This window comes from Haemaphysalis longicornis, unplaced genomic scaffold, assembly GCF_048455015.1.
Source record: "Haemaphysalis longicornis isolate Haplotype H1 unplaced genomic scaffold, Haemaphysalis longicornis Haplotype H1 scaffold_5, whole genome shotgun sequence".
Taxonomy (NCBI): Eukaryota; Metazoa; Arthropoda; class Arachnida; order Ixodida; family Ixodidae; genus Haemaphysalis; species Haemaphysalis longicornis.
In genome coordinates this window covers 31,625,320-31,653,105 of record NW_027526385.1, presented here as the reverse complement: position 1 = coordinate 31,653,105, position 27,786 = coordinate 31,625,320, and the positions used below count along the sequence as shown (strand labels likewise).

General features: G+C 53.8%; 2 protein-coding genes across 2 annotated transcripts; one reads left to right on the top strand and one right to left on the bottom strand.

Annotated features, from left to right (window-relative positions):
- Positions 1–1,751: 1,751 nt before the first annotated feature.
- On the bottom strand, positions 1,752–5,138 carry LOC144139626 (uncharacterized). The gene is made up of 3 exons (XM_077671922.1): positions 3,962–5,138; positions 3,149–3,847; positions 1,752–2,032 (listed from the first exon to the last, which is right to left on the bottom strand). Exons 1-3 carry the CDS (start codon positions 5,136–5,138, stop codon positions 1,752–1,754), a joined length of 2,157 nt encoding a protein of 718 aa, XP_077528048.1.
- Positions 5,139–8,310: 3,172 nt separating this feature from the next.
- LOC144139138 (ipis-1-like) lies at positions 8,311–27,355 on the top strand. Its single transcript, XM_077671590.1, has 5 exons — positions 8,311–8,655; positions 11,020–11,183; positions 21,188–21,483; positions 23,515–23,828; positions 26,512–27,355. Exons 1-5 carry the CDS (start codon positions 8,515–8,517, stop codon positions 26,863–26,865), a joined length of 1,269 nt encoding a protein of 422 aa, XP_077527716.1. The 5' UTR covers positions 8,311–8,514; the 3' UTR covers positions 26,866–27,355.
- Positions 27,356–27,786: the final 431 nt, after the last annotated feature.

Sequence of the window (27,786 nt, the reverse complement as noted above, 5' to 3'; positions counted from 1 at the left end):
CTTGAGGAGGATGCGAAGCATCATGGGGGTTCCGTGTAGGTTCCATTGTGTTGCCGTTATGTTGTTTCATTTATCGGAACACGAATGGGAACGTAGTGTGAACCCCCATAGACAGAGAAATGTAGAGAAATCTAGAGACACCGAAGAGACCGACACCCGCGTTACCTGATCGAACACCTCCTGGTTCTAGTTTTTCTTTATTGCGTGCTCACGCTGCTACCCCGCTGCCCGCCCTCTTCGTCTTCTTCTCTGGTTGAGCTGCAAGGCGCGTGGCGCTTCCCGCCACAGCTTTCCCACGGGAAATTCAACATCCTCCTCTGAAGTTTTCAGTTCGTCGTTTCCGTTGACGTTCAGCTTCGCGTGCTTTCGTTGTATCAGTAGCTTCTTGACGTAGTTTGAACGAGTCAAGGACATAAGGCGCGTTCGTAGCACTTGCTCCCGTCTCGGTTTGTAGCGCAGTGGGAAGAGCGCCACGAACTATTTCTTTTTATAGTGGACTGCGCTGACGTCAGGCCAAACGCTGACGGGGCTGAAGAGACGCGCATGCGCAGTAGAATGCGAACGGCGGACAACAACGACAAGGAAGGAAGGGACACAGCCCCGAGCATGAGATGCTTCGCATCTAAAAGAAAACATTATGCATACTTGAGGCAAAACATACTGCACAATTGGTGCTCGCAGTGTGCTTTATTAAATTGAAAATAAATGAGTGCTTTATATTTGCGATACAAAATAAAAAGTACGCGTTGAAAAGAATGTGTTGACCCAAACATATACAACAAGAGCTCGCGCGATTCTGGACCTTGCGGCAGCTAGTACAAGTTCAACCGTAACAAAAGGTTCCAGTAGATGGCGCGAGCAGTGCGGAATGTGGGAAAATTGAATTGACTTTAGCAAACGTAGCTCCTCCGTGTTTATTGTGGGAGAATTGAAAGGGAGAGGGAGAGCGCGAGAGGCGGCGGCAGAAGACTATCGTCTTTCGACGACATTTGCAGCGAAGAGAGCAGACCCGCGGCCATTTTTTTATCATTTTATTTTATTTTATATGGGTACCGCTCATGCCCTGTGTATTGGACCGTTGCAAAATTGCATTTGTGACCGTTTTCTTGATTTGATTGATTGATTGTAGGGTTCGCGCCGGCGCAACGCAGGCGATGAGGCGCGCCGTAGTGGAGGGCTCCGGATAAATTTCGATCACCTGGGGATCTTTAACGCGCGCCGAAACCTCGTACACACGGGCGTTTTTGCTTTTCGCCTCCGTGACCGTTTGCTTGTTAAACCTGCTTTGTGTGTGTGCCTCACTGTGTGTGCCACTGTTATTCATCATGCCTCCTAAATTTACTTTTGCTGGCCGAGTTGGGGCTAAAGATGATTGCATTAGGGCGAGGATGAGAGAGAGAGAGAGAGAGAGAGAGAGAGAGAGAGAGAGAGAGAGAGAGAGAGAGAGAGAGAGAAAAGACTTTATTGAAACCAAAGGTCTCAGGGAGGAAGGGGGGGCGGAAGTCTACAGGACCTTTGCGACTTCCAGGGCTTTCTCCTAGGGGGAAAGGGTAGGGAAGGGGGAAAGGTGTCGTCTGGACATGAGACCTGCAGGATTTGCCAAGATGAGTATGCCCACCGCTTTCATGACCAGGAGGACTCGTATTGCAACTGCCAGAGGAAGGGCTGTTCGGTAAACAAACAGTCTGGAGGATTGGATTGGAAAAACGTTTATTTGACCTGCAGTAAAGCGCGCGCGCTTTAGACGCGGCCTACGTCGTCTTCGTGGCGCGCCTGCAAGTGTCTCGACTCGCCTTTTCAGGCTCGCCGACTCCCTGCCTGGCTAACGCCTCGATGACCCGCTGGACGGCCTTGAGTTGCGTTTCTTGGTCTTCTGTCCGCGTCGCCCATTCGAGCGACGGCGGGAATATCCGTCTTCGTGCTTCATCCGGATGCTTTTTGCAATCCCACAGAATGTGTTCCATGGTGGCTCTTTCGTCACGGCACACCTTGCACTTGTCTGGGTACGCGTCCGGGTACACCTTGTGTAGTACTGCTGGGTTCGGCAGCGTTCTTGTTTGTAGCTGTCTGAACAGGACAGCCTGTCTCCTGTTTAGGCTCTTGTGTGGTTGTGGCAGTTCTCTCCTTGCCAGTCTGTACAGTTTTGTGATTTCATCGTATCCTGTCATTCTGTCTTTGTTGATGTACCACAGCTCCGGGCTTTCCTCTCGGCCGCGGTCCGTTAGCTCTCGCGCCCGAGCATTTGCCGTTTCGTTGTGGTTTGTGTTTTCCTCCGATACTTTTCCGGTGTGTGCCGGTATCCACTTGATTCTGACGTTTCGTTTTTTTATTTCTGTTGTCTCTAGGATGTTGATGGCCTTAGGGCTGATCCTTCCTTTGGCATAGTTCTTGACTGCTTGTCTTGAGTCACTGACAATTGTCATGCAGTCTTGATCAGCAAGGGCCAAGGCAATGGCTATTTCTTCGGCTTCTTCAGCCTTCTTACAGTTCACGCTGGCTGCTGTTCTTGTTTTCCCTTCGTTGTCCACCACTACTATGGCATAGCTGTCTCTGTTGGCGTACTCCCCCGCGTCCACGTATCTGACATATGTATCCGTTGCGTGCGTGTCCACCATGGCTTTCGCTCTGGCTTGCCTTCTGCCCGCGTTATGCTCTGGATGCATGTTCCGAGGGAGAGGGTCAACCCTGATGAATCTTCTGGCTTCGTCCGGTATTGAGCATTTGGGGCCTTGCTGTCTGTGATACGTTATGTTTAAATTGTCCAGAATTCTTCTTCCGGCCTTTGTTGTAGTGAGTCTCTCCAGTTGGGCTGCACGCTGCGCTTCCGCTATTTCGTCGAGCGTGTTGTGCATGCCTAGCCGGAGCAGTCTCTTCGTGCTCGTGTTTTCCGGTAGTCCTAGGGCCAGCTTATACGCTCTTCTGATGAGCACATTGAGCTTGTTCTTCTCGCTTTGGTTCCATCTGTGATACGCTGCCACGTACGTGATATGGCATATTACAAAGGAGTGGACTAGCCTTGTGAGGTTGTCTTCTCTCACTCCGCCTCTCCTGTTCGTGATCCGTTTGAGCATTCTTAGTGCGTTTGCTGCTTTGCCTGTTATTCGTGTGATTGTGCCGCCGTTTGTTCCGTGTGCTTCGATAAGCATACCGAGGATTCGGATCATGTTGACTGTTGGGATTTCGTTGCCGTCGCCGGTTCTGATCTTGATTTTTTCGCTCTCTCTGTTCTTGGTTCGGTGCGCTTTCGTTGGCTGGTAGATCAGCAGCTCTGATTTGCTCGGAGAGCATCTCAGGCCCGACCCTTCCAAGCTTTCTTCTATCGCCTCTACCGCCCTTTGCAATGTGGCCTCAATGTGCGCGTCGCTTCCGCCATTCACCCACAGTGTAATGTCGTCCGCGTAGATTGTATGGCACAGGTCTTTGATCTGGATCAATCTCTTGGCCACTCGGATCATCACAAGGTTAAAGAGCATGGGCGAGATGACTGCCCCTTGTGGGGTGCCCTGGCTGCCCAGCTCCTTTTCGTCTGCCTGTAGTTCTCCTGCCCTGAGTTCCGCTGTTCGGCCCGTCAGGAAGTCCTTGATATATTGGTATGATCGTTCTCCCATGTTGAGCTCCGACACTTGTCTTAGGACCGCCGCATGCGTGACCTTGTCAAAGGCGCTTTCCAGGTCTAGTCCTAGTATGGCCTTGTTGTCTCTTGTTTTGTCGTCAATAATTTGATGTCTGATTTGGATCATTGCGTCTTGTGTGCTGAGGTGCTGTCGGAAGCCGATGATTGTTTCCGGGTACAGCTCTTCTCCCTCCAGGTACTCTTGCCACCGATTGTGTAGGACGTGCTCCATGGCTTTGCCCACGCAAGATGTTAGTGCGATTGGGCGGAGGTTGTCCGTGCTCAGTGGCTTCCCTGGCTTGGGGATGAGGATTGTCTTGGATTTTTTCCACTGTTTTGGGAGCTTGCCGCTTCTCCAGCATTTGTTGTAATATGCTGTCAGGTTCTCGATGGATTTGTCGTCGAGGTTCCTGAGGATCTTGTTGGTGATGCGATCCGGCCCGGGCGCCGACCTGGTGTTTAGGTAGTGCAGCGCCGTCCGTACCTCTTCGACTTCGATGTCCCGATCGAGACGCTCGTTGGATCGGCCTCGGTACGGGCCGTGCACCACCGTGGGCGTCGTCGGCACGTACCTGTCTCTCAACTTCTGTGTGACGGCTTCGGCTCCATTCTCGGTGACTTCCCGGTGCAGAAGTTTGGCCAGTCTGTCTCGTTGATGCGACTTAGTCTTTGTTTCATCTATGAGGTGTTTGAGGAGATTCCACGCCTTACCGTTGTGTAGCTGGCCGTCGACCGCGCAGCACATCTCGTTCCATTTTTGGTTGCTCAGGACTCTGCAGTGGTTTTCGATTTCTTTGTTGAGCTCAGCCACTTTCTTTCGCAGTCTTCTGTTAAGTCGTTGCTTTTTCCACCTGTCTTGGATGGCTTTTTTCGCCTCGATCAGGTGTGCCAGCCTGCTATCCATGGCTTCCGTTTCCACGTCCGTTTCAATCTCCTTTGTTGCCTCTCGCACGTTGCGTGCGATTTTGTCGGTCCATTCGTCGATGTCGTCTATCTCTTCGACGTCCGCTTCTTCTCGGTTCCTGATCTTCCTGAACTCCGACCAGTCGATCCACGTGTATTTCTTTACGTTGTTCTTCTGGTCGCCCGGGACTGGCACCGTGATTTCCACTATTACATGATCACTGCCCAGGTCGTCTCCAGTGTTTCTCCACTTGATGACTGCGTCCGCGTCGTTCTTCACGAACGTAAGGTCTGGCGTGGTGTCCCTCGATATCGAGTTGCCGATCCTCGTCGGGTACGCTGGGTCCGTGATTAGGATGTAGTCGAGCTCGGTTGCGTCTTGTGCTAAATTCCTGCCTTTGACGTTGTTTTTGAGGTAGCCCCACGATTGGTGCATCGCGTTGAAGTCTCCGCAAGCGAGTAGTTTGGAGTCTTTAGCGATGTTTCCAGCCTTGTGGAGCAGTGACTTGAATCGCTGGTGCTTCTGGGACGGGCTGCTATATAGGTTCAGAATGAATAGGCTCTTTTTGTTGTTCTTGGTCGATATAATTTCCGTGTAGACGTGTTCAATCTTGTTTTTCATTTCGTGTTCCAAAAAAGTCAGTCCTTTTCTGACCAGCGTGCATAGGCCTCTTCCACCTGCCGGGCCCACTTGCACTCTGTATCCGGGAAGGGTTGGCGTTGCGGTGAGCGTTTCTTGTAGTAGGATCACGTCCGGCCTTTTCTTGGCGTGTTCGATGTGCTGCTGTAGTACTGCCCGCTTTGGTTGGAGGCCGCGGCAGTTCCACTGCCATACGGTTATGCTTGGTGGACCGGGGGCCATGGTTGTCCTGATTGGTAGTTGTTGCCGGGTTCTTGGTTGATCTGGTGCATCACCGGTGTCATCATTTGATCTATGCTTGCTCTCATGTCTGCCAGTATGCTGTCTTGCTGTTGAATCTTTTTTTCGAGGGTTTCCGTAATCCTCTGGATTGTCTTGTTGATTTGCTCCCGGATGTCGTGTATTGTTACTTTTTCTTCTTGTTCTTCAATAAGTCGTTTCTTTGCTGCTGGCCCCTCGTTCGTCTCTGTTATGACCTTGCTGATGCTTGGTTGGTCTGTCAGTTGCTGCCTGTCAGTCAACTCTCTCTTGAGGCTGTTCACGCTTTGGGTGAGTTGCTGAATCATCACTCTCAGCTCCGCATTGTCTTTGCGGATGTCCTCGTTCTCTTTGCGTAGTATACCTATCATCTCCTCTTCCTTGCTCTGGATTCGCTGTTTCTTGTGTCCCGCGCTCTTCTCTGGGTTTCCCGTCTTGCCGCCGGTGACGCGCACCGTGTCTGCCCAGCTCACTTTTTCTCCGGATGGAGATCGCCCGCGTCGAGTGCTGTTGTCGCGGCTTTGCCTTCTTTGTTTGCTATTGTCCCGTGATTGCGAGCGGTTCCGAGAAGGCGTCCTTGGATTATGCGCAGCTGGAGTGTCGAGCGGTGGAAAATTCCACGCTTGCGTCAGCTGTGCTTCTGCTTTGCGCCTTTCCCACTGCCGCTTACGCACCACGTACGGGGTCTTATATCTTGCTCGGCACTGTTTATCTCCTGTGAGGTGCTTATCCCCACAAAGCTTGCACTTTGGCGTGCACGTATGACCTTCTTTGGGGTTTTTCTCACCGCAGCCTCTGCATGCCCGCTCGTTTGGTGTTGGGCACACATCTTTACGATGTCCTACTCGGCCGCATTGGTGGCACACGTCTACTTGTTTGCGATAAAGCTGACACTTGATGAGGGCGTTTCCATACCTGACATCGTTGGGAACCTTGCCTCCGCTGAAGGCTACGATGACTGTTGTTGACGTTCCGATGCGTTTAGCGCCCAAGGCTAGCGGGTTCCGTTCGTTGACGATTCTTGCGTCTATGTCTCTCGGCGTTTCGCTGAGCGGGATGCCTCTAATTACTCCTTTAACTGTGTCGTGCGGGGTCGTGCGATATGCGCTCACCTCGTGTTGGTTTCCGCTGACGACGATGCCTTGAATACCTTCATAGAGTCTTGCGTTCTCTTCTTTCGGCGTGCTGATGACGACGATGTTTTGTTGCGCGTTTATGCACATCGTGTCTTCCTTTCCGGCCTCCTCGGTGATCCCGGCTGCCACGTGTATGGCGGCCATTACGTCAACTACTCCCGTCTTAGCAACGTGTATTCCGCCTCGTGGTCGGACTACAATCTTGGTTTCCTCCCTTGGCATCGCCGGCATCCTCGCTGCTTTGATTGCCGAGATCCTCGTATTTCTTGCCTGCTTTTCGGTTTTGCGTCTGTCGTCCCCTTCGTTGGTGGTTCCCGTCTTCTTCTGCCGACGCCTGGCGTATCGCTCGCCTGCGGTTCTCCATCCTGCTTCTTGGTTGAAATCTTCCGGTGGGATTTCCTCTCCCTCCACTTGCACATATTTTCTATGGCCCTGGTCTTGAGTGCAGGTTTCCATCTCTTGCTGTAATGACGCTCCCTCGGGCGTGCCCAGACTCGCCGCCAGCATGGCGGCCCGTCTAGTCGTTCCTCGTTAGGCTTAGCGTTGCGTCGTCCAGCACTGATAGAAAAATCTAACAAGTCCGCAAATTTTCACTTGCCTGTTGGGATTTTGGTATCCACTGATGTCGCTTAACTCCCCGAACACGCTGATAAAGGTGGATGACCGTTGTGGCTAATTAGCACTGCATAATGAACCATCAATTGCGGAGCCGATGCGAGACACGTCCACTCACTTCGGCGATCGCCAGTCTGGAGGAATTTTTTCACCGTCGCTGTCTTACTGCGCTCGCGTTTCGCGTCTACATTTACACCCTTGTTTTCGTTGTCCCCTTTGCCCCAGTGGAGGGTAACAGGCTAAACATTTGTGATCTCCGTAGGACGAGCTCGTGTCCTTTCAGTACACCTTTTCTCTCCGCCTTGTGAACAGATAAATGCACCGAAGACGATTAAATGGCTTTGCCATTAATGCAAATGTTGCATACATTCTTTTGTTATTTCTTTTGCCTTCTGATTTTTATTTGTTCTTTGACATCTAGTTTGTAATAAATTACATGCTGAGCCATGTCTGACTCTTCGCTTAGACACACACACACAATGTACACAATTTCGTGCGAACAAAAGAAGTTGAAGTTCAAGACTAAGGCAAAGAAGAAGAAGCGTGCAGGTAAGCTTCAACGCTGCTGTTTGTCGTTGCAAAAAAGAGTATTGAATTAAGCCGTAGTACCGCAAATTCAACGCCGCAGTAGAATGCCATAGATAAATTTAGACTAGTTGGGGACCTTAACGTGCGCCTAAATCTAGACACTTCGCCTTCATCAAAAGAACTGCCGCCACGGCCGGGATCAAACCTGCGTACTAGCGTTCAGCAGCAACGCCTAATCACCAAGCGGGTCTTGTACTGGCAGCTAAATCTCCCCATGACGGGGCACGACGTATACATTCAAGCGTTCTCGCGGTAGCGATTCTTCAACGCTCCCAGATGCGCTAAGATCTCGACGAATCCGTTGTGCACATTTCACCCCTCACAACCAGACTGTCCACATTGCAGGAGGGCAGGTTGAGACCGACCCCAGGTGAAAATATTGTTTCTAGCTGGGTTATTGAACCAGAAATTTCTTCTAGCTAAAAGTATTTTTAAGCTAGAAATTCAGTTTCCAGCTTCATTTCTAGCTGGATTGAGATTTTTTTTATTGGCAGGCAGCTATTACTTCCAGCTAGCATTTGTCAGTCCAGCTGGAAGGAAAAAATCCTGTAAGCTGGAAATAATCGTCTATAGCTATACTAAGAATTTTTCTATTTAGAAGCTGTCGATTCCAGCTAGAATCTATAAATCTAGCTAGAAATGTGCTTTTACATTTTCATGGGGGACAGACAGAAATATGAGGAGTGTAAATTTGAAGGGAGAGGAGGAACTATATATACGTTTCCCAAACGCTGGTCGCGAAACTTGCCTGCAGCTCACGCATGGCGACCACTGAGCAGACCGAGTCCGGCCCTTCGTGGAAGACGACCAGGCAGTTGCAGGTCCGGGGAGACCGCGCCATCGTGACTCGGGTCTGCAACGTCCTCGCCGTTGACATGTACAAGCAGCTGCTTCGGAACAAGGTATCGATTTCGCCCTAATTAAAACGGGAGGTGCGTGAGAGAGGAGAACAACGGCGGCTGAAAAAGCGCAGAAGTTGCAGGGGAACCTGAGGAACATCCGCAACAATAAAGGAACACAAAAGCAGGCGTAAAGTGGCTAAGGGTTGCCATTAAGGAAATTCGTTTACTGAGACTGAATGCATGAACGTCTCTATACAAGCTGTTTTTAATTCGCGTGCTCGTTTCGGAGGTAGATCTAAAGTACAGACGAGATGGAAGTAACGTGTACACAGAATAATTATGCGGGGTTCCGGTAAAGCCGATCGAGCAAGCCACCCCTAAAGTCGCTTCATCGGCCGATGAAGGGGCCTTAGCCACTCCTTCGTCATTCGTCAGTCATGAAGTGGGAACGTCTGATCGATGTGTGTATATACTGATGCGCATTTTTCTGCTACAACAGGTAGGGGACACTGCCACCGCGCTCCGTAACGACATGGGCTGTTTTACGGGCCACTGAAGGGCGTTAAGTGCAGGGGGAAGAGGGAAGTGAGGAGTGGTAGAGATAAATGGACAGGGAGAGAGGATGAACCGTTGCGGCACAGTAACGGAGTGGCGAGAAAGCGCGTGAACCCTGGTCGGCGGCCATGACAGCACGAACACCGGTGCTATGCCACGTTCAATACGCCGACGTCTCCATATTTGGGGGGCCATGGCGCCACGCCACGCTTTTTCCTCTTCTTCTAGCAGTACGAGGGAAATGGGGGTGAGAAGGGAGGAGGGAAAGGAGGACATAATGGGAGCAGGGTGAGGGCAATGGATCAGGGCAAAGAGGGGCGGAGCCAGTGGGTGGTGATAAGGGGGGGGTAGTGATAAGGGTGGTGATTAGCGATGGGTAGAGAAATGAACAATGTAATTTATGAAAGTGCACGATGCCGGAGGGTGGCAGAAAAAGCTGTCTCAAAGGACAGCTTGACAACGCCGCTGGCCAGAGCTACGGGAAAGAGGAGGAGAGATAGGAAGAATGACTGGGAATGTCTGCGAGGGGGCAAGCGGGAAGATACACGCTGCTTTTAATCCATAAATGGAGAAAGAGAACATGCATGGTTAGTAAAACAGTCCCCGCCGGGTATGCTGGCAATGCACTGGGATAGTACGCCCACGCGCCCCAGAATTAGCACAAGCAGAAATCCTACAGACACGCCGATAAAACTGACCTACGGTTTCACGATGCGTTTTGTATAAGAAAGCAAGACGAAAACAGTTGAGTAGGCAGTGTGCCTGACAGATATAGTTTCATTTTCTAAACGGACGGCCAGAAAGGACGTGTTCGTTGCAATAAGTCTTCCTTAGCGGGAGAACTCGTGCGACCGGCATGACGTGCGAACAAAACTGCTTAGACTAAAGGTCCACAAAAAGCTCTCCACTGGATACAGACTGGTTTGTTCCAATACGCAGTGGAGCGTTCGTATAATCTGTAGCTTGGTTTAACACGAAACGCCTCCGTTCGTTCAGTCCATATGCTCCGAACTCACACCTTGGCGGTTCCGACGTCACACCCCAATTAGCGCTGTGCTTCACCTTACGTCTTACGTAAGTGCCCCGATTTTAGCGCGAGAGCGCTATGGGTTGTATTCACTGGCGAAGCACGTGTGCAGGCAACCATGCTAGTGTGTCGTCACTGGTTACGCCGGGCTGCGCGGGATGGCGGTACTTGTCCGTGCTATAAGCACATGCTGTGTGTTGGACGTTCCAGACTCTACCCCACCGAACGCGAAGTAATGCCTCGACTCCAGTGTGAGTGCGATTAATAACATCTCTGTTGACACACCGTTGAGAATCGGGTTGAAATGGAGCAGACAACGCACGCCGGTGTTTTTGTTTTCTGCGGCGTGCGGGCGCACTGGCATAGGCCGCGCCATGTCCGTGGTGCTTCGGCCATGTCCGTGGCCGTTTCCAGTGTTGCAAAGCGAAGAAATTGACAGCTAAATTTTTCAGTGAATACCATCTATAGGTGCCCGACATCGCGAAATCGCGTCCGTCGTTCTGTCGCAGTGTGAAGCCTTCAAATCAAGGCCACAAAGCGAAAGAGTGCCACGAGAGCAAACAGCGTTGCTACGCTACGCCCATGGGCGTCGGCGATGCTAGGACGCACACTGGACGACAGTGTGGTGGAGAGGTTGTAGCCGGGTTCCGCCTTACGTGGCTTCATGAAGTTAGAGCAGATGTTGGGGGCATCGTATTAGCGCCGAGAGACGGAACACACAAGAGAAACACAAGAGACGAACGCTAGCGTTCGTTCCTTGTACTACTTCTATTCTGTATTCCGACCTCTCAGCGCTAAACCATGCCATCAGTATCAAGTATCCAACTATCCCAACTTGTCAGGCGCAGGTGGAGCCCGACCGGCCTCCGGACAACGTCGTCTTTTCGCCCCTGGCCGTGGCCTCCGCGCTGTCCATGCTTCTCGCAGGCGCCAGAGGGCGCACGGCGCAGCAGCTCTGCGCTGTGCTCGGCGTCGCCGACCACGTGGCGCTGCACGACCAATTCAGGTTGGACGCTCATTGCGGGCAACAGTGATTTCCCTACACCCCCCCTAGGGGGTGTGTAGACCCCCTCTAGTTTTTCTAGACACCCCCCCCTTGAATCCCCAAATTTCACTGTTGTCAGTCCTTGTATGGACCTTTTCCTCCCGCACATAAACACACATATAATTTACTTTCTTCATTGATTCGATGCCGTTCTTTGTTTACAACCTGTGGGCTAACGTACGGGATAGCAGAGGACCCCGGCTAGCTTTGCTAGAGAGAACGCTACGCGCCGTACACTAGCCCTGCGGAATCCGAAGACTCACGCACGGGTTCGAGTACTCACATGCGGTAGACAGGCTCCGGCAATCCAAAGTGAGGCTTTATTGCCTGGCAGATACAGTGCATACACCAGACAACACGACTATCGCTCGCGGGGAGACAGTGGCTCCTGTCGCTCGCTCAAGCCGCTGGGCTCAGACCTCGATATCCGTCATCACGGCCGCGGGAGCAGGGGAGGCATCCCGAGGCGACCGATCAGGGCAGAATCTCTCGGCAGAGTCCGTGGAGCCAACTGGGTTCACCGTCATCGGGGCATTCGGCGTAGGCACAGCCGAGCCAACCGACTCCGACGAAATCGCCCAGTCGACTCCCCGCCGGAGCGCTCGTTCGTCCCGCAGGTCAGCTCGGCGGGGAGAGGAGATCTTCCCCAGGTCGGGGAGAGGGTGGCGCTAAGGAAGGTGACAAACTGGTCCTCCTTCCCTCGCACCCTCGCGCACACGTTCGCGGCAAGCCGGTTCGGCGCGTCGCGCGGGGTCATGAAGAGGACACGACCTACGTGACGCGCCGGCTACCCAAAATGGCGGCTCCCAGCTCGCGGAAACATGTGCAGGCGAGGCGTAGGGGAACACGGGCCCCCACAATCCCCCCCTCCTCAAGACCGAGCCTGCACCGCTTGGACAACCGCTGCCGAGCAAAAGTACAACACACCCCGAAATTAACAGCACTCGCCCCCGGTCAGCAAAGGTCCGCAAAGTTCCTAACAGTTCTCCCATCTCGAAGCAGCACCACACCACACGCACAGTCCACGACACACCTTCAGTCCAGCGCGTCTTGTAGTCACCGGAGGTGGGGCAGCCCAGGAACAGTAGGTCAAGGCAGCAGATGTAAACAGCAGGCGAGAGCGGCAGGTGTAACCGCAGGCCGAGGCAGCAGGCGGGACGACGTCTCATCAGACGGGAGGGGCCTCTTAAGCCAGTCGTTCGTCCGGCAAGGCCAACAGCTTCCGCCGCAGAGACGGCCGCCATGGTTGTGAGGGCACAAGAAGAGCCAGTCGACACGGGGCCGTGGCCTCGACAGTGTGCAGGCCGGGCCCGCCAGGGACCAGCCCAGAAGAGCAGCTTTTGGAGTGCTCGTGTGCTGCCAGTGAAGCGCCCGTGGCAGGTGCCTTGGAGAGGCGCCAGGTGTGCCTGCTCAGGAGGCCGCATCTCGATCGTCGCTGGACCGCGTCAAGCGGGCTGCGGCCTGGGGACGGGGCCTGGGCTGCCGGGGATGGTAGGCACCAGCAGCTTCCGGAACCGGCGGCGTGTGGTGTGGCTGCGGGCGACATGACCAGACCGGGGGCAAACGCCAGGGGGGACGTGCTGCAGAAACAAGTCGGGAGTAACAGCAAAACAACGCCCAACTTCCCTGCTGCTGCTTTCCGAGTGGGAAAGCGAAACAGTGTACTCGGGCCAGGCCAGGGCCAAAAAAAAAGGAACTCTAACACTGGTGCAGCGGTTGGATAACCCGAAATTTCGTGTGCTCAGGGCAGAAGGCCGCCCCGGTATCACACACTACATTCGAGGTTATCAAGCGAAATCACGGTGTGGCAGAACTTAAAATGTAAGCCTTTGGCCCCACTCGTGACCGGCCGCCCGCGAGTCGCATAAAGAGCTCAAAAACCGCTCTTCGCCGACTGCGCGGGATAACCACCTTGAAGGGGTCAGAGGCCTCCTTTGATGGGATGTATATCAGCAGAAGTTCCCCTTAGGTTGAGCAGAAACGTAACCTACCAGAAAAAGAACCAGAAAACAAACAAAGCAAAACAATCGAACAAACAAATAAACGCGCCTGCAGCATTACGAACTGCTTTGCGCTCGGCGCCGACAGCAATACCAGCTGTTAGCGGACGCCACGGCGGCCGCGCAGCCCCCCTCCTCAGACTTTCGGCTCTTCCTGGCCTGTCAATGATTCGGGTTCACAAATATTTACAACTTGGTGCCGACAGCAATACCAGCTGTTACCGGACACCCGGTGGCCGCGCCACCTCGCTCCATCTCAGAGCACGGCTCTTCCCTGAGCCCAACAAAAACAACAACAAAAAACAATATATCCCTATAATATACAGGCTATTTACAAAACAGATAGTTCTGCTCACCCTTAAGGAACTCTTCGCTGCTGAACGCCGTACAGGGGCTACTGCCGGCATGGGCGGTAAAAGGGGGGGGTTGCCCGGGATTCGGCGCGGGGTGGCAGCCGTCCCTTCGGGGCTCCCTTTGTTACGCTGCGCGATGGGAGGGTGCGTGGGGCGCCGCGAGATGCGGTGAGCGCCCGCGCGAGCTCTCGGAAGCGCAAGGCGCGCTCGTCGAGCTACCGTCGCGGCGGCGGCTGCGCGGGTGGGAGACATGGCTTCCCTGCCCGCTCGCGCGGCCTCCGGAGTGCAAATTTCGTCTCCGGCAGCGTTGCGTTTTTGCCGCGCGCGCGCGATATATTCGGAGCGGAGCGCGTTTCCCATACCTCGGCCAGCTTTGCAAACGGGAGCAGGGCTGCATGAACGCCTTGCCTACAGCCTCCGTTGGCAATGTCAGTCACAATGCCTGTACGAGCCAGAAAATCACGGCCGAGAATTACAGGCACTGTGAGGCCCGGGAGATGTACGAATCTGTGGCGTCGCACTCGTTTCTCCCATCGGGCCACCAACCTCGCCGAGCCGCCTGAGTTGGCTTTCCCGCTCGCTAGGTGGAAAGTGATGTCGCAAGCTCGCAATCGAATAGCTCTCCGATGCAAATGAGCGAGGACATCATCGCCGAACAGCGTAGCAGACGCTCCGCTGTCCAGCAACGCCGCAAACTTTCGACCAGCGATCGTAAGGGCGATGAAAGGCGCTAGTGCGTTGGGGCGTTTCACCCTGCACGCCATCGGGATTATAGGGCTCAGGCTCACCACCTAATGTAGCCATAGCCGTCGGCGACGAAGTGCTCACCGACGGCGGCTGGCGTTTCCCGAATTGCGCTGCCTTTCCGGCGCCGGGCAGGGAGCGGTGCACGCGCGGGCATAGTGGCCCGTTGCGCGGCACTTGTAGCAGACGATGCCGCGATGCGACTGCGCAGCCGGAGGCCGCTGTCCGCGCAACGCTGGCGGGTTCCCTTGGCTTGCCACTTGGGCGTAGCGGTTGGGTTCCGAGTGCGCTACTGCTCCCTGACTGTCGCGCTGCGCGTTCGGTCCCCTCGAGCTTTCCACACGGGCGTAGCTGTTGGGTTCCTCATGCGCGTTTTGTCCCCGGCCGTAGCCGTGCCGCGGCATGCCTTGCTGGGCGTCAGAACGCGCCCGCATGGCGTACGAGTACGGGTCGAGCGCGCGCTCCGACACATCGCGCGGCTCTATTTCCGTGCTCTCCGCGTACGCTGCTGTTGCCGCGGCGCGCGGCATGGGCGGTGGGGACGCACCTTGCCATGCGCACCTTGGCTCCAGCGTGGCGTGGGCTGGGGGAGGCGGCCGATAGCTGCGAGCAGCTAGTATATCGGCTTGGATGCGTTTTGCTTCGCTGGCCAGTTCATTGAGGTTGGCAAACTGACTGCCTCGAAGGTACGCTGCAAAAGTTGGGTGGGCTTGTCTCGTCACCCTGTCAACCTTTTCCGCCTCCGACGCCATGGGCTTTGCGAGCCAAAACAACTCCTGCATTGCCCTGACGTATTCGAGCAGAGACTCATCTCGGTGTTGAGTTCGCATCTCTAGCTCGTTCAACATGCGGCGCTCGTAATCTGGGGGCAGGAATTCGCTGCGAAAGAGCGCTTCAAATTCGCCCATCGTACGAGCGTCGCGTCCCACCAGCCGGTACCACCGTGCAGCCTGGGCGGTCAGCGATATAGGTAGAACACGTCCTATAATCACGCTATCGTCCATACCCGACGCCTCCTGATAGCGGTGCAGCACCTCGAGGTACTCCGTAGCACTCATGCGGTCAGAGTAACCGCCGTACATAAGGCTCCGTGCGCTGGTATGGTGGCGACACAAGCGCCTGAACAACTAGCGCCATCTACGGCCACGGGAGGCATTTATCGGATGTTGTGGTCGTCGCTTGCGCCCTTCCCCGTACTGCCCGTGCTATGCTCCCATGACTGATTGCTCAAACCAGCGCGCTCGTTTTAGCGGTTTTGGAGAGGTGGGATATATTGACTCGTTTTCCTTTTTGTCTAAGAAAACCTCAAAACGCGGTCGCCAGCTACACGCCGCAAACGATGTTTACTGCGTCCGGGAGGAGCTAGCGAACGCAACGGACCCGTCCGATGTTTCCAGCAATGGCGTTGGGCACATAACAGGCGTGACCCTGGGCTGCGTCTTTTAGTTAAAGACGGGTACAGTGAATGGTTATGAGTTCTGTTGTAAACACGCGGCTCACGCATCTCTGCACTTTATTATGAGTTCAGTGAGTCTAAGCGAGGTAGGCGGGGGAAGCGGCACGCGCAAGGCCGGGTGCCACGGCTCGCGTAAAAATGCTGATGCAGTTGCTATGTTCGTCAACTCATAACGGTGAGCACCGGGCAGCTATTGCCAAATTTTAGCGCCGGTATCAACGCCGGTGTTCAAGCTCTGTCTGAATCAGCGAAATGTTAGTCGTATGGAGTGGCCGCGATATCTGCGTCAAAGCAGCGGCCGAGGCCGCACGGGCAGAAGCTCCGCGCGCACACCTAGGAAAGGGTAAGCAGCGATGAGCACCATAATACAGAAGAGGAATAAACGATACATATTGCTAAAGCATAAGCAACACGTAATGCTAAAATGACGGGGAAGAATAAGCTCAGCGACAAAAAAAAATAAAGAAAACGACCGACACCGTCACTGCTTCAAGATGATTGACGCGCATATTAATGGCCCATTCGTGTTGCTGCGGTGGTTGCCTGTGGGATCACTGCAGTTTCGTGTCAACCGTTACGCTGCGTTATATTCCGTAGCACTCAGGTAAGACTGCTGGGGTGCACATGCTCGCGCGCTGAATTGTTCCCGATGAAGTTCGCGTTGCCTATGCAAGTTTCGCCGGCCGCCGGCTGTCGCAGGTCCCCTGCGAAGTTGATAGAGGGTGTTCACAGAAACAAGATCCTAGAGTATAAACCGCATTCACACAAAACAGCAAAATGAACGCTTATTGGCCAGAAGTCGATCGGCGTTGTTTACATTGCCCGTCGCACTGCGCGGGTTCAAAGCTCTCGCCTTTCCGCTTCATTTCAAGGGAACCGAGATAAACTATTTTTTCGTCAGCCTCCTCGCGACCTTTTTAAAATGTTGCGGGAGCCGTAGACCCAGCAATACATACACAAAAACGCACTCCTAGCTCGACTTTTTCACAACGACTGCGGAAACTCCGCCCGGTACAGCCGCTCCTTCGGGCTGACCAACATCCGATTTCTGACGGCGCCGCTGCTCGGCGGCGCTGCGGTCGCGCTCGAAACACCAGCGCACGGAGCCCGGTCCAGCAGCGTTGCCAGATGGTGAAATTCGGCACCAGATTGGAAAAATCTGGTGAAATTTGGGGGCTACTGGTGTTGATGTACCGAAACGGCTACACCAGACATTATCTGGTGAAAACTGGTGAAAAATGTTGAGAAATGGCTTGCCACTTGAATTAATCAAATTTACACCGTTTTGTTAGTCTTTCATCTGCAGTTCATAGGTGGCGCCACTTGAGGCTTGTGGCCGACATTGAGGCTTGTGGCCATGGAGGAAAGAAGAGAAAAGTATTGTTATTTTATAATTATAGGCACTGTAGTATTGTTTCCTCGATGCTTGTGGCACTTGTGGGGTGGCCATAGAGGAAAGGGGGTAGCGCTTCGTGGTCTGTGTTGTTGCACAGAATAACCTTTTCTTTCCTCCATGTTGAACCAGTTGAACGGCTTTGTCGTCGGCGGAGGGGGTAGAGGGGGGGGAGGAGGAGGATGGTTGTGTGGGGTTGTTGACTGGCGGCGTTGAAGGAGAAAAAAATTCTTGGGTGGTGGCCGCCCTCAGTGCACCACTCCCATCCTCTTGTCATGAATAACTTTCTCGATCGGTGAAAACTGCGTTTGACGCGGCGAATAAAGTCGCTGGTGTAGCCGTTCCTCTTCGGGTCCACGATGACGGCTTTTTCTTCTTTTTTACGTTCGTCGAGAGCCGAAAATACAGATGACGTGCGACTTTAGGTGGTAAGAATCAAATTGTAGGTAGCTTCGGTATGGGTAAGTTTAACACGTACTTGAAGGCTGAATTGATTTGCCTGTCTCTTCATCAAACCAAGAGGAATTGTGTTTGAATCTCTTACCATGGTGAACTGAATTGCTGATTCAATCGAATTGAGGTGCATCAGGAAGTTGTCCGCTGTCTTTTTTTTTTTTTTTGATGATACAAAAACATTTACCATTTTTCCATTTAACATTTTACCATTTTTGCTGTAAAAAGGTAAAAAAGCCGGAAATACGTCATAGGAGCCATATTTTAGTGCTGGTGAAATCTGGTGAAATCTGGTGAAATCTGGTGAAATTTTGGCCAGGATTTGGTGCCGAAGCCCCTTACCGATCTGGCAAAGCTGCGGTCCAGCGAGCTGTTAGGCCTGACGCTCGGTTGTGCGCGCACCGCGTTGATTAGGGCTTGTGCGAGATCGACTGCTGCCGCAGGCAGGGGTGGTTCCTCGCGAGACAACGCTGGCGTAAGGCAGGCGACGTGCGCCCTAGCCGTAACCGCTTGCGAGGTCTGCGTGGTGGGGTACGTTCGTGGCGCAAACACGCCGGCGAACGAGGCGACCGCCGCACCGCTAGAGCCGTGAGGCTCGTACACGGCGGGGTCGGGTGCGCTAGAGCTGCGGCGCAGCTCCTCCTTTGCAAACATATCCGCTGGGCTGCTACGACCAAGGCCCGGAGGGCATGATCTCGTTGCAGCCCGTGGTGACGGCAGGTGGTCGCAAGAAGCGTTCCGCCCGCCGACACCGTGCGGCACGCCGGCAGGAGTGGGATGATAGCTCCCGTGACTCTCCCGCGCGGCGCTTTGGTTGCCTGCTAGGATAGCGCTGCCTGGGCCCCAGAGGGGCCTGGGCGTAGTGGTGGCGGCCGACAGGCGCGGGACTGGGTAATCATCCCTCGCGCTGTCGTAGTGCCTCACGCCGGCAGAAGTGGGATGGCTCCCGTAACTCTCCCGCGCGGCGCGTCGGTTATCGGGGAGATCGGCGCCGCCTCGACAAAGCTCTGGCGTAAGCACGGTGGCGGACAGCAGCGGGTCGACAGTGGCGTCCCGCAAGCCGTTACCACAAGCAATCTCGTCCGACAACCAGCCCTGAACTTCGGAATCAAGCAACGAGAAGCGGGGGTGCCGCCCTGTCATCGCAAAAAACCTTGGTTGGGCGCCAATGTGGGCTAACGTACGGGATAGCAGAGGACACCGGCTTGCTTAGTTAGAGAACGCTACGCGCCGTACACTAGCCCTGCGGAATCCGAAGACTCACGCACGGGTTCGAGTACTCACATGCGGTAGACAGGCTCCGGCAATCCAAAGTGAGGCTTTATTGCCTGGCAGATACAGTGCATACACCAGACAACACGACTATCGCTCGCGGGGAGACAGTGGCTCCTGTCGCTCGCTCAAGCCGCTGGGCTCATACCTCGATATCCGTCATCACGGCCGCGGGAGCAGGGGAGGCATCCCGAGGCGACCGATCAGGGCAGAATCTCTCGGCAGAGTCCGTGGAGTCGACTGGGCGATTTGGTCGGAGTCGGTTGGCTCGGCTGTGCCTACGCCGAATGCCCCGATGACGGTGAACCCAGTTGGCTCCACGGACTCTGCCGAGAGATTCTGCCCTGATCGGTCGCCTCGGGATGCCTCCCCTGCTCCCGCGGCCGTGATGACGGATATCGAGGTCTGAGCCCAGCGGCTTGAGCGAGCGACAGGAGCCACTGTCTCCCCGCGAGCGATAGTCGTGTTGTCTGGTGTATGCACTGTATCTGCCAGGCAATAAAGCCTCACTTTGGATTGCCGGAGCCTGTCTACCGCATGTGAGTACTCGAACCCGTGCGTGAGTCTTCGGATTCCGCAGGGCTAGTGTACGGCGCGTAGCGTTCTCTAGCTAAGCTAGCCGGGGTCCTCTGCTATCCCGTACGTTAGCCCACAAACCGTAATCTTTGCAGCTCTTTCAGCATGTACATTTAAAATGGGCAATTTGGCGAGGCGACGCGCTACGGAAGCTAATCCTGGCGTTTTAATAAATCGGGAGCGTACAATCGGTGCCTGATTTATAAGTGCTGCATAATTCGTGTACTACCTAAACATTGTTTCAAGAACTCAAATTTCGTCACTGGCCCTGGTAACAAGTTCGACAATGTCCTTATACGTTGAAAAATGGCGAGAAATTAAAAACAAAACTGAATAAGGACCTTTCATGGTAAAAAATGAATTTCTCTAAATTTGTTTTTTTGTTAGATTGAATAGAAAGCACCGCCTCTCAGGTGTATATATATATAGAGAAAATGAAAAACGTACGTCACGGGGATGAGCGTTTGGTTAACAGACGTCTATTATTTAACTAGTGGGATAAAAAGACAGCTTTTCTGGTTTATGAACCCCCCCCCCCCAGAGCAATTGACACCCCCCCCCCCCTGATTCGATGCCTGGGGAAACCCCTGGCGGGCAACAATTGTTATTCGAATGACACGGCAAGTTCTTTCACGCGTGTTCTTGTGCAGCGAGCGCTCCTAACGCAATGGTCGCCCTAGATTTCACCCCTACTGTCAGGCAAAATTAACAAAGCGGGTCTACAGAGAAAGAGTGGAGGCTATTTGATATTTCTTATGCGAGTGCAGTTGCGCGTGCGCTATTGAATAACAGTACCTACATTAGAGCAATTCAGCCGGGTGTGTCCGTATGGGACCTCTGCGGATTGATTGATTGATTTATTCAAAACTTTTATAGCGTGGTAAAGGAAGGATGTTGTAAATACTTTTACCAGATCAATGCCGTGAATGGGTAGGACGTATTCCTTTTTTTGCAGGCAAGGGCATCTCTTGGTCACAGTAAAATGATTGATTGTAGGGCTTAACGCGCCGACGCAACGCAGGCGATGAGGCGCGCCGTATTGCTTGTATTTACTGTCGAGGCGCGCATGCAGGCAACCATGTGAGTGCGCCGCCACTGGTTACGTCGGGCTCCGCGGGATGGCAATACTTGTCCGTGCTAAGCACATGACTGTGTTGCACGTTAACAAACTCTAGCTCACCGAACGCAAAGTATTGCCTCGAGTCCAATGTGAGTGCGATGAATAACATCTCTGTTGACACCACCGTTGAGAATCGGGTTGAAAAGGAGCAGACGACGCACGCCGGTGTTATTTGTTGTTGTTTTTTCTTCGGCGTGCGGGAGCAGTGGCCCAAGCCGCGCCATGTCCGTGTCGCTTTGGCCAAGTCCGTGGCTGTTTCTAGTGTTGCCAAGCGAAGAAATTGACAGCTAAACTTTTCAACGAATACCACCTATAGTGGAGGGCTCCGTATTAATTTTGACCACCTGGGGCTCTTTATTGCGCGCCGAAATCTCGTACACACGGGCATTTTTGCTTTTCGCCTCCATTAGAAAGCGGCCGCCGCGGTCGGGAATCGAACCCGCGTCCTCGTGCTCAGCAGCGCAACGCCTCAGCCACTGAGCCACCGCGGCGGGTTGGTCCCAGTGAAATAACAAAATAAACGCTCGAATTCAGAGCGACGGAACTGCGCGACCATGCGTGTGACGTCTACATGCACAATCGACCCGGCTGCGCGCAGGCAAGTCTGGGGCCAGCTTGGCAGCCTTGGAGAGAACGTGACGCTGCACCTGGCCAACGCGCTCTACACCGACGAGCGATTCGTGGCCCTGCCTTCGTTTCGGGACACACTCTACATGTGCTACAGAGGCATCGACGTCACGCGCCTGGCGTTCGGGCAAGATCCGGACGCCTGCCGCGCGAGCATCAACGCCCGCGTAGAGCGGGACACCCACTCCGCCATCCGTGGAATCGTGCCGGTCGAAAGCCTCGACCCCGACACTGTCATGGCGCTCATCAGCGCGCTCCACTTCAAGGGTGCGTTCACTTACGGTGTTTCGACCCTAATTTTAGATTGTCATTTGAACCACTAAGTTTTCCTGCGGGCGTAAGCTCGGCGTTTTTAGGAATATGTAAATGTGTATTTCCGATAGTATCCGGCGATGTCCAGGTCAGGTAACGGGCCAACACATATGAGGAATCTGTAAAAACGCGTCATTTGCCTTCAAATACAAATCTGCCGCATTAGGTGTTGCTTGGTATAAATACTGGAATTACTTTGGAGACATTGGTTAGCGTTACATATACCAACAAGCAAAAACTGGTTTGATATCTTAAAGGGCCTGCAAGATAAGAATTTCCGGAAGAAGCTTTCAGGCCTTTTCCACTCCATTGGGCGTGTAACTTAAAAACATGGAGCTTTATCGCGATGGTATGATAGAAATGTACTCCCGATGTTGCTTATCCCCCGGAAACAGGCGATGTCGGTTCGCAGGAGGTCGCGTGTTTTATTCCGGATCTTTCAGGTGATGCCACAGTTCCAAAGTCGTCATCCTGTTTGAGTTGGCCTCCGGATCCCTCATATATAGTGCCTACAATATTCTACCCAGTATTCTATAGGCTTATACATAAACGAAAATCATTCTTATTCGTTTCCGGGGGAAAAAAGAAGGATGTAAGTTCTTTCACCGCTCTTGGTGTTAAACAAAATGGACCAAATAATGCAATCTTCATGTAAATTTTCATCGCGAACGGGGAAACGGTTTGCTCAGAGAAAAAAATGGCTCCAATCCACGCTGTCACGGTGGTTGACTGCGAAGCTGTACACGACACCCACAACGATTACCCATGCGACGCCACTTGGATTCACACGTGTGGTTCTACAAACGAGAGACGACCGAACGCAGCAGCGACGGCAGGAAGAAAACTGAGAGGAGCGTCTGGCGAAGGGTGAGGAGGATGGCGTTACGCGCTTCTATGGCGTCATCTCTTTCACTACCTCCCCCTGAGTTTCATGCGTCGCGGCCAAAGAGCGCCCCCCCCCCCCCCCCCCCCCCAGACGCTGTTCCGTTTGACACTAACACAAACCACGTGAACGCCGTTATGATACTGTAATGATGACAGCGCCGATAGACCCCGTCGGGACGATGACCCTCCTCCCTTCTCCTTATTTTGTTTTCTCGCCATCTGTCGGCGGAGAGGCAGCCCTTTGGGGCGGCCTTGCCGGCGACCTTCGTCGCAGCTGTGGGGGAGGCTTTCGTTTCCTCCCGACCTTCGGGAGTGGCGGACAGGGGGGGAGCGGGGGTCAAACCCTAATTAGCAGGTGCGCTGCTGTGGTGAGGCGGCGCTTGCTTGCGCCCTGCTCGCGCGTGCTTCAATGAGTTTGTCGAGAGCAGCTGCGACTGCGAGCGGTCACACAAAGACTCGTTTCCGTGGCGGTTTCTGGGCGCCAGAACCCCACGCACCTTTCAGCCAACCGTGCGGCGGTTTGGCACCTTTTTGGCCTCCAGGCCCCTACCAGGGATCGTCCCGCGATACCCCACCCCCCCCCCCTCCCCACTCCCCCTTGTGCACTAGCTGCGGCGCCGCTTAATTGTAATCCAGTTTTCGTTTTGTTTTGTACAATATGCTTCGTCGTCTGCTGTAAATATATCATTGTAAATAGACTTTTTCTTCATCATCTACTTGCCTAGTCTCGTCATCGGGTCCTTCACCACCCTCCATGACGACACCAACCACCTTCAACAACGAACCAAACTTTACTGATACATTATACGGATTGCACTTCACACGAGAGCTCTGAATGAGCGCAGGTGGTAGACCCGCCGCTGTGCTTCGAGTGCACCGTCTGTCTCCCCATCTTCTCGCGTGGGCGTAGCTTAGTCGGTAAGACGACGGGATGTCGCTCCGGTAGTCTATTCGGGTCCAAGTTCGATTCATGGCGGCGCCAGTAGTTTCTTTTATTTGTTCGCGGGAATTTTCTGTTGGTTGGTAGATGTATACTACTTCGCAGTAAAAATATTAAAGACGCATGAATGCTTCATACGGCGGCTCCTAACTTCACCGCAGCGCGCTGGCTGGTGCCGTTGGATCCGGGCCGGAGCTTCACGGGCGACTTCCACGAGTCGCCGTCCAAGGTGGTCCGCGCGCGCATGATGTCGGGCGACGCCGTGTTCCGGCTGAACAACGACTGCGACGGTCTGCCGGCGCGCGCCATCGACATCCCGTTCCGCGGCAGCAGGGCCTCCATGACCATCCTGGTGCCCGACCAGAAGGACGGCCTGTCCCAGCTCGCGAACGCCCTCTCGCCCGCCCGCCTGGCGCGAGTGCTGAGCGGATTCGACCCTCCGCGCGACGGCCAGCTGGTGCTGCCGTGCTTCAAGGTGCGCTGGCCGACGCAGTAGTCGTGAACAGAATGGCTATCGCTATTGCTAGAAAAAAATTGGTCCCGTCTCCCCGCGAGGGGGACTCGAGTAAATGCGTCGCATAGGGGGTGGGTGTATTGCGTTAACGTTTAGTGTTTGGGTAGTTGGGGGTAATGAATGCGTTGTATCAGCAGCTCCTTGACGTAGTTTGAATGAGTCAAGGATATAAGGCGCGTTCGTAGCCTCCCATTCTGTGTCGGCTTTGTGGCGCAGTGGGTAGATCACCATGTACATTGCGTTCCGCCCGCAGGGTCGAGGGATCGAAACCAGGCGCTGGATAGTATTTTTTTTTATATATAGTGTAGGGGGAGGGGTGCGGACTACGACTACCGACGTCAACGCGGGTGACATCGTGAGTTACTGAAATGCTCTGCATTTAAAATTGGTGCAGCTTACAGTAGTGGTGCAAGGATGGAGAAACAGCGGAGGTAGCTTCTTCCAGTTTTGCGAGGTTTTGCTAGTTTTTGCTAGGTCTTGCTAAGTTTCGTTCGGTTTTGCGACGTTCTTGCTCGGCTAGGCTAAGTGCTGAGGGGTGAGGCCAAGCTTAGCCGGATTTTACAAGGCCGTTCCGGTCGGTCCCCCGCACTGACAGCGGATCCAAGCGGGGTCGACCCCCAGCTCCACCGCTTCTCCAGCCTTGCACCACTCGTGCAAGCTGCGCTTTTTTATAGTTTTAGTAGGCCAAGAAAGACTGTCACCTTAGAATGGATAACGAGTGCGTATACACATATGCCCCTTAATTGTGCTCACACTCAACCAGGCGCGAAAGCTGGCTTCACTGTTATAACACCCCATCTGCGGTGGTGCACCCTTTACAGGCGGCGCTGTTTCTTTTTTTTTCTTTTTTTCTTGGCACTCTTTGCTAACGCCACCGGACCAAGCTGAAGCTTAAACAGCTCCGCTGCTAACCGCCGGTAAATAAAAATAGATGGAAAGTTCGTTGGTCGATCTTTGAGAAAGCGAGAGCTTCTCCCTCGCACCCAATCCCCGTCCCACGTACGAGCAGTGGGTGGACCGGCTGTCCAGCGCGGACCTCTTGACATAGCACATGCTGATACAGAGGGCACGAGCAGCCAGCAAGGACCAGGCTATCCCGGTCTAGCGGACGCCCCCCACAGGGCCGGCTCTCTCACCATCCTGCACCAATGAGCTCGCAATTAAATATGTTCATTCTCTCTCTCTCTCTTTCTCCCTCGCGAACTTGAGGCTGCTTGATGCGCAAGCTTTGCTTCGGACAGCAACACGGCGTTTCTCGCCCGCGCCTCGTACACCGTGTCAACTGTGCTTTGCGCTCTGTCTCAGTGGTCACGTTTGCCTGCTTGAGCACCGGAATGGGCTGCCTGTCGCTTCGGCATTCCGTGGCCGTCATTTCCATTACTTGCTCTTTTACCACCCTGCACTGGCTGTACCCTTCGTTTTACGATGTATGCAAGCGGCGAAGGGATTCGCGGCACCCTGACGTTGCATGATTGCAGGGTTTAACGCGCCGACGCAACGTAGGCGATGAGGGTCGCCGTAGTGGAGGGCTCCGGGTTAATTTCAACCTCCTGTGGATCTTTAACGTGCGCCGAAATCTCGTACACACGGGCGTTTTTTGCTTTTAGCCTCCATCAGAAAAGCGGCCGTGGCGGCCGGGAATCGAACCCGCGTCCTTGTGCTCAGCAATGCAACGCCTTAGCCACTGAGCCACCGCGGCGGCTATTTGCAGGACACGTCGGGCGCTTCGGCAGAGGAAGGTGGCGAGCCGCGCTTCGACTTGACGTCTCCCTAGCATGACAGGAGCACACCTCTTAGAAGGCAGGTAACGAGCGTCTTGGATAATGGAGGACATCCTCGGTCGGAAGACATCCCAAACAGTTACGGGGAAAATTAACTGACGATTAACTATTGGGCCACCAGGGGCGGAATTCTGAGTTCTGTATACATTTCACGCCAGTTTCGAAGCGTCCTCTTCGAGCGAGCCCTGATTCATTGAAGACGGACGTTACGGTGTGACGCAAACAAGCAAGGCGGGGTGGGGCGGGGCAATTTCTGTGCAATGGTCAGAGGCTCCGTAAGCGGAAGTGCGTCATAACAAAACGGGCGGAACTCAGAATTCCGCGCCAGAAGAACTGAAGAGATGGGACTAAAAGAGCGATAACCCAATGAAAAGACGTGATGAGGAAATTTAGTTGCGAGAAATGGGATCGGAGAGCGCAGGATAGGATCGGTTGAAAGTATTGCGGAGATGCATGCCTTCGTCCCGCAGGGGCATAAATGAAGCGCTGCTGCTGCCGTTACTGATGATGGTGATTATAATGACGATGATCATATTGCTTGAGTAACACAGCATCCCGCATCAATCGGGCGAAAAACGTTTTATTTTTTCAGGCTCGTCACTACTCATCTCATCTTTTCTTTTTTTTTTTCAGGGCAGTCGCTACTCATTTCCCGGTGAAATTTTGTGGAAGGAATCAATTCATAACACATAACCTCCTATTCAGTCTTGACTTGCCTTGCCCAAAGCGATTCTCCGGCCTTGAATCGCGTTTACCCCTTTCCCGCAGCAATCTAGCACTCATAGGATTTTTTTCCACTGAGACTCTTCAGCATTGCGAGGCTCAGATTGATTCAAACCACCCGCCTATTTTTATACGCGCAGGTGAGGGCCACGACCAACCTGAAGGCCGTCCTGCAAGCTTTGGGCGTCGAGGACCTGTTCAGCCCCGACCAGGCCGACCTGTCGGGAATCGCAGCCGACGGTGACCAAACCACCGAGGACGGCACCTGCAGGGACGCGCGCCGTCTCTTCCTCTCCGTCGCCCTGCACGGCGCGTTCCTCGAGATCAACGAGGAAGGCGCTCACGGAGTCGTTGCCCCAAACTTTCAGACCCCCGGTGACGTCATCGTGGACCCGGCTCGCATCCTCGTCGACCGGCCGTTCTACTTCCTTTTACGCTGCCGCAAACCGGACGTCATAACGTTCGCCGGCTGCGTGTGGCGCATTGTGCAGTGATTAGCGCTGAATACCAGTAATTAAATACTCTCGCTCGTTAGATCGTGGGAACTGGATGCTGCTACCATCATTAAATTTGGTTTAATCGTGAATTCGTGTGGTAGGAAGCAGCAAAAAAATTTCACCATCTTCCCATAGGGGACTCAAGTCGACCCCATGGCTCCGTTCCCCTCATTCTCCTCCCGCAACGCCGCGATCGAACTGAAAACGAATGGAAACTTGAGTCGACTCCATGGCTGTTTCGGATACTACTCAGGGTTCCCCTACGGGAAGATGGTGACGCGACGACAATAGTTGGTGAGGGTTTTTAAAACTGCATGTTTAAACAGAAGACATGTACAGAATATTTACAGACTGAAGTAGACCGAATACGAAATAAAGTGAGAGTCTTAATCCAGCTAAAACTTTGTGCACGCGGCACCCCCGTCAGCGACGGACCCTGACCTAAGACTACCCAGGTGGTGAGATCCTCCCTAGCCGAACCTGGCTAGCCCGGATACGCCGGCCGTGCATAGCACCTCAAACCTTGAGAATCTGATTTTCTCTCCGCCCCCCGATACACAGGCCAATCAGCATCTCCTGGCGACCTGATTGGATGGATTGCCAAATCCGGGCCTTAACCGAGGTTAGCGACGCCCCCCGTAACGATGGTCACTCTCTCTCACCAGAAAAAAAAAAAAGAGGAAAATATCAAGAGCAAGCCAAACAAATACAACAAACACTCAGGACTCCGCGGAAACGCGTTCAATTGCCCGGGACAACCTTCTACGAACGCGGCCTGCGTCGCAAGATGACCGAACAAATAATACGAGCAGCTGGGACCTATTCCGTTCATCTGGACGAAACGCGGCGCGCCTCCAAGACTGTCCGCCGTTGACAGGCGATGCTCCGTTAATTGGCGTTCGGGCCGCTACAGGCCGC